The sequence below is a fragment of the Choloepus didactylus genome, chromosome 3 (genome assembly GCF_015220235.1).
Source record: "Choloepus didactylus isolate mChoDid1 chromosome 3, mChoDid1.pri, whole genome shotgun sequence".
Taxonomy (NCBI): Eukaryota; Metazoa; Chordata; class Mammalia; order Pilosa; family Megalonychidae; genus Choloepus; species Choloepus didactylus.
The window spans coordinates 7,280,149-7,293,355 of record NC_051309.1 but is presented as its reverse complement, the minus strand read 5'-3'; the positions used below and the strand labels follow the sequence as shown (position 1 = coordinate 7,293,355).

General features: G+C 52.7%; 1 protein-coding gene across 8 annotated transcripts in view; it reads right to left on the bottom strand.

The window, feature by feature from the left end:
• Positions 1-13,207, bottom strand: part of LOC119529209 (dihydropyrimidinase-related protein 1) — a 256,553-nt gene that overhangs the window by 139,508 nt on the left and 103,838 nt on the right. The window contains exon 12 of one of the 8 annotated variants that reach the window (XM_037829367.1): positions 12,412-13,148. The exons of the other annotated variants lie outside the window; for them this stretch is intronic. Coding sequence (XP_037685295.1) covers positions 12,903-13,148 — 246 coding nt within the window. The 3' untranslated portion in view covers positions 12,412-12,902. Of the gene's footprint in view, positions 1-12,411; positions 13,149-13,207 lie in introns of those variants that run through there. 8 annotated transcript variants of the gene reach the window in all.

Genomic DNA, 13,207 nt, shown 5'->3' with positions numbered 1-13,207 from the left:
CCCGCCCATTCAGGGTGGGCCCTTATCGGTGGAGCTATATAAATGAGCTGACTCCGGGGGAAGAAAGAGAGTGCAGCTGGGAGTGATGTTTTGAAGAGAAGCAAGCTTGCTAGAGAGGAACGTCCTGGGAGAAAGCCGTTTTGAGGCCGGAGCTTTGGAGCAGATGCCAGCTGCCTTCCTAGCTAACAGAGGTTTTCCGGAGGCCATTGGCCATCCTCCGGTGAGGGTACCCGATTGCTGATGTGTTGCCTTGGACGCTTTGTGGCCTTAAGACTGTAACTGTGTAGCAAAATAAATCCCCGTTTTATAAAAGCCAATCCATCTCTGGTGTTTTGCATTCTGCAGCATTAGCAAACTAGGACAAGGAGAAAGCAATAAACCTGGATCACATCAAACCTCCAGCTCCAAAGTACAATTCCAAGATCTACAGAGGATGGAGGTACATGGAAAACAAACACCATCGGGACACAACCAATCAAACCCTGATGCAGGAAACCACAGCGCAAGTGACCTGGTTTCTTCAGCAACACATTGCAAGAAAATAAAAAGAGAAAGAGGGGGAAACTATAGATTTGGGAGATTTAAAAGACATATCATTCAGAATCCTGAAAGGCACAGCTGCTGGGAAAACCGTTTGGCAGTGCCTCAAAACACTAAACACAGAATTACCAGGTGACTCAGAAATTCCCCTTCTAAGTAGAATCCTCAAAGAATTGAAAGCAGGGACTCTGATATGTACCTGTACAGGTGAGGTCACGGCAGCTTTATTCAGAAATGGCAGAAACGGCTCAAGTGTCCACCGAGGGATGAACGGATAAACAAAATGTGGTTCCTCCACGCAATGAAATATTACGAGACCATATAAAGGAATGAAGTACAGATACATACTACAACACGGATGACCCTTGAAAATAAGATGCTAAGTAAAATAAGCCAGGCACAAAAGGACAAACGCCGTATGATTCATTCTACATGAACGAAGCAGGATCGATGAATCCATAGAGACAGAGCAGAGCTTGGTGGTTGCCAGGGCTGGGAGGAAGGGGAGAGGGGAGCTGCTGCCTAGTGGCTACGGGGATTTTCCTTTGGAGGGAGGGCAGTGTTTGGGAACTAGATAGGGGCGGTGGCTGCACAGCATTGTGAATACACTAAAGGCTACTGAATTATTCACTTTAAAATGATGAATTTTATATTATGCAAATTTCACCTCAATAAATTATTTCTGTAAAAAAAAATCACAGTGACTCACAGTGGGAGGGCCTTCTTTAGATCCTGATGCAAACAAACTATAAAATTAAAAACATAAACTAAGAAATTTATTAGAAAATGAAAAAATTTGAACATGGATTGGACAGGTGATGAAATTGAGGGTTCATTTATTTGAGTTATGATGACCGTATTATGGTCATTTTTAAAGCTTTATGTGGTGTGCGAGAGTGGGTGGGGTATGATTGAAACAAGATTGTTCTGGAACTGATCAGGGTTGAAGCCAGGCGATGACTAAGGGGGGGGATCCTTTTATTACTCTATTTGTGGAAATGTTTGCAACTTGCCATAGTAAAATGTTTTTGTTTCTCTTCTTTAATGAGGTTTAATCTCAGTTCTGTCTCTTGGTAGCTGGATCCTCTTGGGCAGCTCCTTCACCTCTTTCCCGCATTCCTTCTTCAAGCAGTTTTGCACTCAAAATGTCACATCCTCCGAGAATTCTTGGACAATGACATCTTATACAGAGAGCACCCTCCTCCATCCTGTCCCCTCCCCTCCTTCTCCTCCTTCATAGCAATAAACGCGACTTGGAATTACATCACTCCTGGGGCTGTCACTAGCCTTCCCATCTCCTCCTGCCACTAAACCGGAAGCTCCACGCAGGACAGAGCTCGGCTCATTTGCGCACAGCTCTGACCCCACACGAAGGAGCTTCCCTGGCACTCACAGTGACCAGTAAATGTCTTAGTGTCCTTGGGTCAACATGACAAATCACCACACACTGGGCGACTTAGAACAACAGGACTTGATTCTCTCTCAGTTCTGGGGCCGGAGGTCTGAGACCAGGGTGTCGGCGGGGCCGGGTCCCTCTGGAGCCTCCAGGAACGACTCCTTCCTCACCTCTTCTACCTAAGGCTGTCGCTGGCCATCCTTGGCATTCCGTGGCTTGCAGATGCATCATCTAATTTCCACCTCCAGCGTCCCCTGGCTGTCTTCCCTCCATGTGTGCCTGTGTGTCCACACCTCCTCCTCCTTTCTCTTATAGACACCTGCCACTGGCTTTATGACCCGCCCTAATCCAGGATGACCCCACCTTAACTGAGCGCACCTGCAAATACTCTTTCCAAACAACAGCCCATTCACAGGAACCAGGGGTTGGCATCAACAGCTGTTTGGGCGAAGAAGTTCAACCCACCACGGTAAGTATGGGTCAAATGGGTGAATGAGTAAGTCAAGCAAGCAGCGAGCGTCTATAAAACTACGGCAGTGACATCGGCCTCTTAGGCTCAAAGTGAGCCCGAGTGCGAGGAAGCCCCCGCCCAGGCCCAGCAGAGTGGGTTCTCATTAACTCCATTTCCCTCCTTCTCTCCATCCCGAGGGCAAAACATGCTTTGCTTGCATTTCATCTTCCTGCACCCACAACTCCAGCCTGAATGACTCTTTTGACCACGACTAGAGGGTCCCCTCCAGGGCGCTGGGACTGTGGACAGGATGAGGCTGACCCCGTAGCCACACGTGGCCCCTCCCGCTGGCCTCGGAGGGAGACCCGGCCCCAGAGGGCAGCGACAGGTAAAGCAGCTCAGAAGCAAAAGGACGGGGATTCCTAATCAACAGGAAATGGAATTAATCAGACTAAATGACATGGGAAAGGCTCCCTGGGTTTAAGCAGGAGCAGGAGAAACCTTGGATGCCCCTGGAGGTGGCAGGCCCTCATCACCTATGAGGGGCCTGACACCTAGAAATTACCCAGGGAGAAAACTCATGGCTGAAGATTTTGCAGCCTTACAGGGAAAATGAGGTTAAGAGAACAGAAGTCATGAGTAAAACTATGAGCTCACATAAAGATTTCTATGAATACTTAAGAAGATGGCAAGAAAAATATATGATCTATAGAAAACAAGGAATAAATGTTGGATGGATGGATAGGGAATTTTATCTCCTTGCTCATCAGAAACTTCAGGTTTTCTTTCTCTTAAATTGTCATCAAGAGGCCATTAAATTTGGTCTGTTTTGTTGCAGACAATTTGAACGTTAAGAAGCCATGTTTCCCGTGTCTGACCCTCCACCCAAATGCTCAATGCTGTCCTGGTTTTATAATTGAAGACCTGATGCTATCTGAGGCAGAGACCAGAGTTGCCAATCCCATGTCCATTTCCCCTCCCTTCTTGGTAACAGGACACCAATTTTGTTTGGGGTTGCAATGTGTCCAGCGAGTAAACCATATTCCCAGCTCCCCTTGCAGCTAAGTGTGACCCTATGACCACATTCTGGAGAATGGAAAGATCAGTGGAAGTTACATGGAACTTCTGGGAAGATGCCTTAAAGGACCTCAGAGAGGGAGCCACTTCTCCTGCTCCCATCTTCTGCTTCCTGGAATTCAGACTTATGTCTGGCACTCCAGCAGCCATGAAGGATCATGAGGGGCCTTTGAGACCAGAAGCCTTGAACTGAGATGATGGAAAATACTGAAGGAGCCTGAAGCCCACGGTGCCCTCAAGAGACCTCTGGACACCATCTCCCTGAGGTAGAGAAATAAGCTTCTATTTCATTTAAGCCTTCACTATTTTGGACTTCATTATACGCAGCCAAATCCAATTCTAAGGGCAACATCCTCCAGAGTGTTAGGGGTAGGATCACAAGGGAATAGGGAAGCTTGAGATGGAAAAAGGTTTTGAGTCACTTTTATATTAGCTACTCTGATTTTTTTCTCACCATCCTCTTCAGCACCCAGGGTTGACACCCAGGCTCTGCCTCTGATAACTTCCTGCCAAACCAAGCCATCAATTACACACCCCTCCCTGGTCCCTCTCTCCTCTCAAGGGCAGGAGGAAGGCTGTTCTCTGGCCTCCTGGAGCTTCCCTGCAAAACTCTCTTCTCCTGCTGCCATCCCCGGGCCCTCCCTCTTCTCCTCAAAAAATTCCAGCTCACTCATTAACTCATTATCCCCAACAAGAGTGACTCTTGGTTTGTGTGACTAAGACACAAATTGTCATGGCTGACAAAAGGAAATAAGCCTGCATGTGCTAGAATTTCCCAAAAGGGATCATTATTCAGGGAAGAATTTTGACACATCCATTCCATGTTAGACTCAAGGCACACTATGAAAATATCGACACATCTTTGGCACCTACATTTTATGTGACCCAGGCCCGTACCCCACGGCCAACTTTTTCCAGCATTTCACTGTACTGAGGAGCACTGCACTGTGTGGGAACCAGCAGTCCAAGCCCTTGTGACCTGTGACCTCCTGGGTGACAAATAAGGCACTCCTCCCCTCTGAGTCTTGATACCCTCATCTGTAAGCAAGAGCACCCTAAGGCATCACCTCAGTTCATCTCACTGCCCCCAAATCTCCCTAGAAGGGTGAGAGCCTATCAGTCATTCACAACTTAGTACAAAATAGCTCAATCCGATGACTTTCCTATTAACAATATGGTAAAGCCACTTGCACTGAAGGAATGAACATTTTGATGGGGGTGGGGTAGGGAAGGTACATGATTAAAAACAAGGGACTGGAGTAAGAAACTGGGGCTCAGAGAGGTATGTCACCATAGGTCCCACGACTAACTAGTGGCAGAACTAGTGCTGGTTTATACACCAGTCTCATTCCAAGTCATTTGACCTTACCCTGCAAACCAACACTTGGAGAACAACCTTCACGATGTAAGAAATACAAATACGAAGCTGAGAAAAGATGTTACTTTATCTATAAGGTGAAATTTATGGTCCAAATAATAATGGCACAGATAAAAGTTCTGAAATAAATGGACGACAAGGTATGGTATATAATAAACACCAGTCTTTCCAACAAAAAAAAGTGTTTCCAGGAGGCAGAGTCAGGAGGAAATGGCTCAGAGAAAGGAGAAAAGGGGAAGGCGTCGGCCCCTTTAAAGGTGACTCTGTTCACAGTCACCTTTACTCCATTTGGGGGGATGAATTTTCTATTACAAATCTTGGTTTTGCTTCATACGATTTTACACAAGTAGGAAGGTATTTGAGGAACGGCAGAGGAAGCAGCGAACAGAGCAGAAAGCTGCTGAGCTCCCCTGCGCCTGGCACCTGCTGGAGTTCTGCACTGTGGACCCCTCCTGACCTCCCCACCATCCCTTATTGGTGTCCAGGTCCTGATCTGAGGGGGCGGCAGGTTGGAGCCTCAGTTCTCCTCCCACTGGCCTGTGAGCTGGTAACCCGGACGGTGGGCGGAGGACATGTCCCTGCCCCACTGACGGCAGTCTCGGTCACGTGACTTACTTTGGCCGATGGAATACGGGTGGAAACCGCCCACCCTTCTGAGCCGAGGCACTAAGCAGTATTCAGGGTTTCCCTTCACCCTCCCGTGCTCCAGGAGAAGACTGGGCCCTGGTAGCTGCTAGTCCAAGGAGAACGTGCGCTGCGTGGGGCAGGCCTGATCCCCACCCTCCGCCCAGGGCAGAGCCTCCTAGCTGAGGCCAGGCAGCCACACCCTGGTCGACCTGCAGACCTGTGTCTATGAGAACATGCCTGTAGGCCACTGAGCTTGGGCTGCTTTGTTATGCAGCATTAGCGCAACTACAGCTGACTAACAGAGGAGTGAAGCAACATCCCTAGGGACACACAGCTCTTAAGCAGACGTTGGGCTCCTTGTCCAGAACCCCTTCTCTCACCGCAGGCTGAAGTCCTGGGGGGACAAGTTCCAAGGACAGGACCCAGCATGCAGGGTTTCGAATAATTGGGGCTGAAAAGAAAGAGCCAACAAGCAGCCTCCCGGCCATGCCTGTGAGTGGAGAACACCGTCCAGCTGCAGAACCATTACTGGCCGGTGCAGGCCCTGGGAGGGCCGCCAGGGTCCTGGGTCAGGACACACTCCCCGCTCCCCCACTTTACAAACTGAAGGGCTGCACCAGGGAGGCCGCAGGGCACCCTGACTCTCGCAATACCCCCTGACCTCAGCCTGCTGACTTGGCACCTCACATAATGACTGGGCTGAGATATGGGTGGCAGAATCACAGAGAGGTGCCGCTCCAGGTGAATGTCACCTGCAGGCCCTGGCCAGCCAGCAAAGGTTGCTCTTTGTGCAAACTTGTAAAAGGCACCATTTTCTCCAGACAGGTACAGCCCCAGGCCAGGGTGCAGGGCTTGGCAAGGAAACAGCAGGGCTGGATTTCACCCCTTTTGCCCCTGGGCCAGATGCCTTGCTTGGTGCGCAACCTGAACAACTGGGCGCAGCAGCCCTGGAAAAGGGGATGGTGCCTGTTTGGCTCCTGCTGCCCAACAGTGTGTCCTCCCTCCAGCAGGCAGGTGCACTCTGATCCAGCTCTGCCCACTACACATTCAGGACAGCCCAGCACACAGTAGGCCCACAGCAGTCGATGTGTGTGCAATGAGTGAACCGTCAGAAACAACAGGGAATTGACTCTTGGAGGCTGCGGAGACTTACACCCACTGGCTGCTGAGCATGTGTGTGTGTGTCAGGAGGTGAGAGTATTGATTCTGGGATCCGGTCAAGCATGAAGCAAAGACCAGAGCATCCTAGTCCTGGGACAGGGGGCAGGGAAGCAGCAGCAGCAGCAGGAGGCAGAAAGCCCTGTGCCCTGCTTGCTCCCAGTCTCGCACCTGCTTCCTGCTAGATTGCTCTCAGCCTCCCGGGGACCACCCTGGGCCCGCCCTCCACTGCCTTGGAGCTCACCGTGCAGGGCCCCGGGCCCCAGGGAACAATTGCAATTGGTTGAGATCTGTAGCCCGGAGAGCTGGTGTGTGTGTGTGTGTGTGTTAAGGAGGAATGGGGGCGGGGAGGGGAGGGTGAAGGAGGAGGGGGAGAGAGAGGAGGAGGTGGGCAGGGCCATTAGCTCTAGGCAGCAAGCCCAGTGCCCTGGACCACCCCTCAGATTGTGCCTCCCCAAGCCGGGCAGTTCAGCAGAGGCCTGAGCTGTTCCAAGAACTTTGCCCCCACCAAGGCCAGGAGAGTTAGGGCAGGGCCGAGCCCTCTCCACACTCATGTTGTCATAAGGAGCAAGAAGTAATGCCCAACCCAAGGAGCCAAAGCCCCAGGTGGACCCCCCAGCCCAGGGAGACAGAGAGCAGCTTCTGGCAGATGCTCTTTCCCTCTGCCACGGTTTTGCGGAGATGTGCTTTCAGGGACACTAATCACCATTTGTCCCCTGTTCACTGTAGAGAGACCCTTAGGATGGATTCCCTCTAGGAGCTCAGAGCTGGAAGAAAATTCCCTAGTTCTTCTTTCTTTTATTAGAAAGTTGGCTCTGTGAAACTCAAATTATTCCCCTTTTTGCCTTGACATCCAGGGAACTCGAACTTCACTCATGCATTCAATTGTCACAGCTGCCCACAGCCTCAGTGCCCGCTACAATTATTCTTGTCTCCTCTCTCTTCATCTATTATTTGACCCTGAGGTTTTACTCTTGCATAATACAAATTCTTTTTATAGTCCCTATGTCTTTTATTTTAAGCTTCTTCAAATGCTTCTTGGCGGTAGACAGGGACACACGTCAGGGTGTGGATTACAAATGGGTCACACTCACTCAGCACGAGCACCTGTGTGCCAGGCAGGGGAAGAAAAGCCAACTTTGGAGTCTGAGCCAGACAGAATGGGGTTCAATTTTGGCTCTGCAAGGCTGAGCGGCCTGGACATGACACTGAGTGTTTGTGGGCCTCAGTTTCCCCAGCTACAAAATGGCAATGGAGCCTATCTCTCACAGCAGGTCAGCTAGGAAGGCCAGAGGCAGTGCGTTAGAGCTCCACGTGGAGCCAGCACGCCCGGGGTGGAGGGCTGGGTTGTGTGCACCCCTCCTGCCATGAGGCCTGGAGGAAGGTGCACAAACCACAGCAACGACCATCAGATGCGCCCAGTGTGGGCCAGGACACTGGCAGACGGTGCTGGGAAGCAAGGACCGTCCACGGGCAGAGTCGCGGAGGGTGCACGGAATCGGCAAACGGCAGCCGCGCCCCGACGTCACGGGTGCGTAAGTCAAGACCACCACGACCACGCCGGCAGCTACCCACTGAGCTTTGCAACTCGCTGAACTGTCTCAGCCTTCCTGCCTGGGCCCCACCCAGACCACTCACTTCTGCTGCCCTGGTCATTTTCCCCTGGACCTCCAAGCCCCCCAGCCTCAATGAGCTGTCCCTGGTGCCAGGCTGCCGCTTCCTTGCACTGACACTGCTTGTGTCCACGCATCGTCCTTCCCCCTGGGCCGTGAGTGCCTGGAGGACGGGGCCATGGGTGGTTCCTCGCGGGGCCAGGAAGCACCCCGTCTGTGCTACTGAACCGAGTGTGCCCCCCAAGGGCAGCACCCCTGTGTGTTTTGCTTGTGAGCCCTAGCCCATTGTAGGGACTTAAAAAGAAGATGCCAAATTGAATTATCACCTGGCAAGGGTGGGCAGTGAGGCCGCGGGGCCTGAGGCCCCCCAGCAGGGCAGGGCGAGCGCTCCAGCCCCCACGTGGGGCGGGCAGGGTCTGTCGGAAGGACCGGGCCTCGCCTCTTTCCACCCAGCAGTGCTTCCTCCTGGAAGGTGTCTGCAGAGAGTCACACATGCACGAAAGATCCGTGTACAAAACTCTTCGTGACAGAACCACCTTTAAGAGCAGAACATCAGGAGCAATTCAAATGTCTGTCAGAAGACGTTGGTGAAACCCCCCACAGTGGGAATCCGTGCAGCTGCTAAAAAAATGAATGTGAAGGCTGTGCTCCGATATGGGATGATCAGGATATATTAAGGAGAAAAACAAAGTGAAGACTAGAATGTATATATGCTACCACTGAGGTTAAAAGAAGGGCGTGTGTGTGTGTAATTGCCTACACGTATCTAGGATAACTCTGGAAGGATTGATTAAAAACCCTTCCAGACAAGTTTTGTCTCTGGGGAAGGGAACAAGGAAGGGGGAGTGGGGGAGAAACTTCCTCTACATAGAAGTCCGTGCCTTTTGAATTTTGAATAATACGAATGTGCTACTTATACTAAAAATAAAGAAAACATGTGAAAAGACAAGAAAGTCACAGCGGAATTGCAAAAAAAAAAAAAAAAAAAGAAAAGAAAAGGCAGCAATCTGGCCTCAGGGGCAGCTGATCATGGCTGGGAGCTTGGATGTGGGGGTGGGGGGAGTGACCAGGGCAGCAGAGCAGCCTTGACCGGGGCTGGGCAAGAAGAGTCTCTCCCTTTCCTCTTGTACCTCCCCCTCCCGGGTTTCAGGATGACATATATGTTCTGATCCCCATTTCCTACCCCCGTCCCCTACCCCCAGGTCTTCGTGTGTGCAGTTGCCCCACTGTGAGGTCTTCCCTCCGTGGCTGACCCCTGGCCACCTCCAGAGCACTACTCAGTCGTCACCTCCTCCAGGAAGCCCTCCTGAGTCCTCGCTGGGTCAGCGGCCCACTGTTCCCCCCGCCCTGCAGTTCCCTTCCACACAGATCGCGCCACGCGATCACAGTCTGCTCACCCGTCTGCCCACGAGCTTGAAGGCTGGGGACTATGGAGGACGACGCCGGTGGTCCAGACCCGGCCCCTCACCTGCCCTGCCAGCTGCTCAGGAAAGTATCCACCGAGCTGCATGAGCAAAACACCTCCCAGAAGCGCAGAAGATAAATCAGGCAGCAGGGAGAGAAACCGCGCTTCTCGCTTCACTGCTTGGCGGCTGGCCAAGCCAACCCTCTCGCCTGATTTGCCTAAAAGCTGCCGTGGGGCACTTTCACGGGGGTGGGGTGGGGGTAGGGTGCATTTACCTCGCTGGGGTCCAGGGCTCCAGATCTGCAGGGGAGGCGCCCCCAAAGAAGCCCACATTGTCGTCTGCTGGCAGCCGTTTGATGAATCCATCACGCCAGAGGCTCAGGCTGGCCCATCTGGCCTGTCCCCAGGGGCCTCAGTGTCATCGATGGCGCTCCAGGAGCGAGGGGTGGCTCGAGACCGGCTCCCGTGTGCTGATTCCTGCCTGGTCCTGCTGGAGCCCCAGAGCAGTTCCTGCCCATTGGCCCTGGAGCATCTGAAACTGCTGGACCCTGGCTGCATCCTGCCGACCAAGGGGGTGGCAGGGGGCCCCCCATGGCCCCTCCAGAGGGCTGACGAGGCAGCAGATCAGGCAGAGAGAGCTCAGAGCTTGCTCCCCACCCTGCAAAGTGCCACGAGGGAGTCGGCTCCCAGTGCCTCAGCTCCAGGTGGCCCCATGCCCCAGACACAGATGGAGAAAGGGCCTGCAGCCTTCGGAACGTGATGCATGACGGAGTCTCTGGGTTACGCTGCAAAGATTGCCTCGGTTTTCCTTAATAGATTCCCCCAGAAGCACAGAGCAGAAGCAGCCCTAGACAAGAAGCCCAAGGTGCGAACCTTCCACAGCATCCTGGAGTCCGGAAGTGGGGGCGCCAGGCACCCCTCTGGTTCAGAGGAAGGCTCAGCTGGCTGGTCCCCTGGACTCAGCTGGGTGTGTCTCCTCCCACTCTTCCTGACGGCCCTGTCCCAAATAAAGGGGGCGGGAGGGGACAACAGATGGGTCCAAAATAAACGGAGAGGATGGGAGAAAAAAGAGGGGAGCAAAATGGAAGGGGAGGGGAGCGGACCACAAAATCAACGTGGTCCTCATAACTGGAATGTATGAGGGTGGCAGCGGTGATTGAAATGGTCAAAGACAGTCAGGGGGCAATGACAACAGTGGGTTCCAATCTAGCTGGCAATGGGGTGCAGGGTTTCCGTGAGCTCCTCGAGGACCGAGACTGACGACACCTTTTCCACTTCTGTCTCCCCATCACTTAAGTGAGGACCCGACACTCACCCAGCAGCCACCACTAAAAGCTTAGTGAACAAGTTGATGGGCTGATCCACTGGCAAATCAATCAAAGAGCAAATGAATGAATGTGACTCCGAGCCTACAGCCCCACAAGCCAATCAGACTGTGCAACTCTGTGCCTGTACTGTCTCCCGCACACGGCTTTCCTCATGCTGAAGCGGCCTCCCAATTTCCCCCCAAATACAATCTATTTGTGTCTATAACTGTCTTCTTGTTAACTAAGATGCTAACATTCAGGAAGCAGGTGAAGGGTACATGGGAACTCTCTCTTCTATTTTATTTTAAAAGAGAGGGTTAACCACATTAAGACAAAATCTACGTTTTTTCCCCACAGCTAGGAAACCCTTGCCCCATCCTTATCATTACAGGAGGGGACAGCCACTGCCAGGAAGAAACACAACTGGGAAGGTGACACCACCCCCCGTCCTTCAGGCCCCTCCCTGGCCTCTTCATGGGGGGAAATGGTATCTCTGATGGGCAAGTCTGGGGACAGGGTCTGGGCACATGTGGCCCAAGCCCCTGGGACCCCCGTCCTGGGCAGCCTCGCTCTCCTGGGTTCCACAGCCCAGTCAGGGCATCCGGGGGGCTGAGGCCACACCTCGTGCGGCTCACTGGCAAGGGGCTGCTTTGCACATAGCCCAAGTTCCACCTGGGGAAGGAGGGGTGGAGGGTGATGGGGAGCCCTTCTTGGCTGCACATCCAGCCCCCTGCTGGTCATTAAGCTGATAGTTTGGTTTTCCATGCAGCACCAGAATCTATTTCTCCCAGGCCTCCAAGTTCAGAAGGGAAAGAATTTCGATTGGCCACCCCGAACCCCGAAACTGGCACCTCAGGCCCTTCGTGGCCTGACCTGCCCAGCTCTCTGGCCTCACCTCTCGCCCCTCCATGCCTCTCCCCACCTCCATGCACTTATGCACAGCTGGCAGTTCCTTCAGGGCCCCCATCGGTTCTATGCTCAGAGCCCTTGCACATACTGTTCCCTCTGACACTAACACCCTTCCCCACCTCACCGTGTTGAATACCTCGTGGGCACAGATAGTCTGCTGGGCCATTCCTTTGTGGCTGATCTCCCATTCCCCTAAGCCACGGGGAACCACCCCTTCCCTGCAACCCTTTCTTCAAGGCACACAGAACAGCTGGCTGCATGCAGATCTTCCTCTGCACTGTGAGCTCCTCGGGGCAGGGCCAACCTTGATTCTGACCACTCTCTCCACCCTACCCCCACCCTCCTAATGTCCCCTCCCACACCAATCACAGGCCTAGCATGTGGCGGAAGTCAGCATATATTTGTGGAATGAATGGAATGATTACATTTGATATTTTTAAGTGTAAAATATGTAATTACTGAAACCAGGCAGTTCATTTAGTAGCCAAAGATCTTTTAAAATATGGGAAGGGACTCAGGGAACAGGAAAATAACAAAACAGGTCTCTGCAATGAACGTGTCAGGAGCTTCTCAACCTCAGCCCTGCTGACCTTTGGGCCGGGTGACTCTGGGGTGGGGGCTGTCATGAGTGTTGTAGGATGTTTAGCAGCATCCCCATCCCTGGCCTTTACCTCCTAGATGCCAAAGGCACCCTCTTTCCCCAGGTGTAACAACCAAAAATGTCTCTAGACTACGCCAAATTTTGCCCTAAGTGGCAAAAACTTCCCCCGGTTGAGAACCACTGGTCTTGGAACAGTAAATATTTCCTTCTCTGCCTTGACATTTGCCAAAGCCAAGCTCCCTGGAATTTGCAAGGTGCAGCCCAGCGTTTCTGTCAAGCCCTGACAATGAACACACACTCCTAAGCCGAAGGCAAAACCACTTGCCACTGAGCGGGGGCCTTGATTGCTACCAATTCCTCAAAGCACTCTCCGAAGGTTCTGCTTCAAATATTTATGGAGTCTGTGAAAGGGCCCCGGAGAATGACGGATTCTATTAAATTTACAACTCCAGCGGTGATTTAGTGGTCTGGGAATTGCCGCAGATGCTCTCTCGGAGCTCCCTGTAAAAAGCCAGGATCCTCGCCGGGCTCAGGAGCTCAGGGGGTGGAGGGACGCCGTGGGCTTGGAGGGCAGCGCAGGACACTCTGCCTTCTTCTTGCCGACAGGGTGCAGGGGGTCGCGATTCCACGGCGGGGTCAGCCGGGCACGTCCCAGGGTCCCGCAGGGCACCCGAAGGCAGGGGAGGCTGGAGGCGAGAGCACAGTGACACGGTCTCCACGTCTGCACGTTCACGGAGCCCCTCTG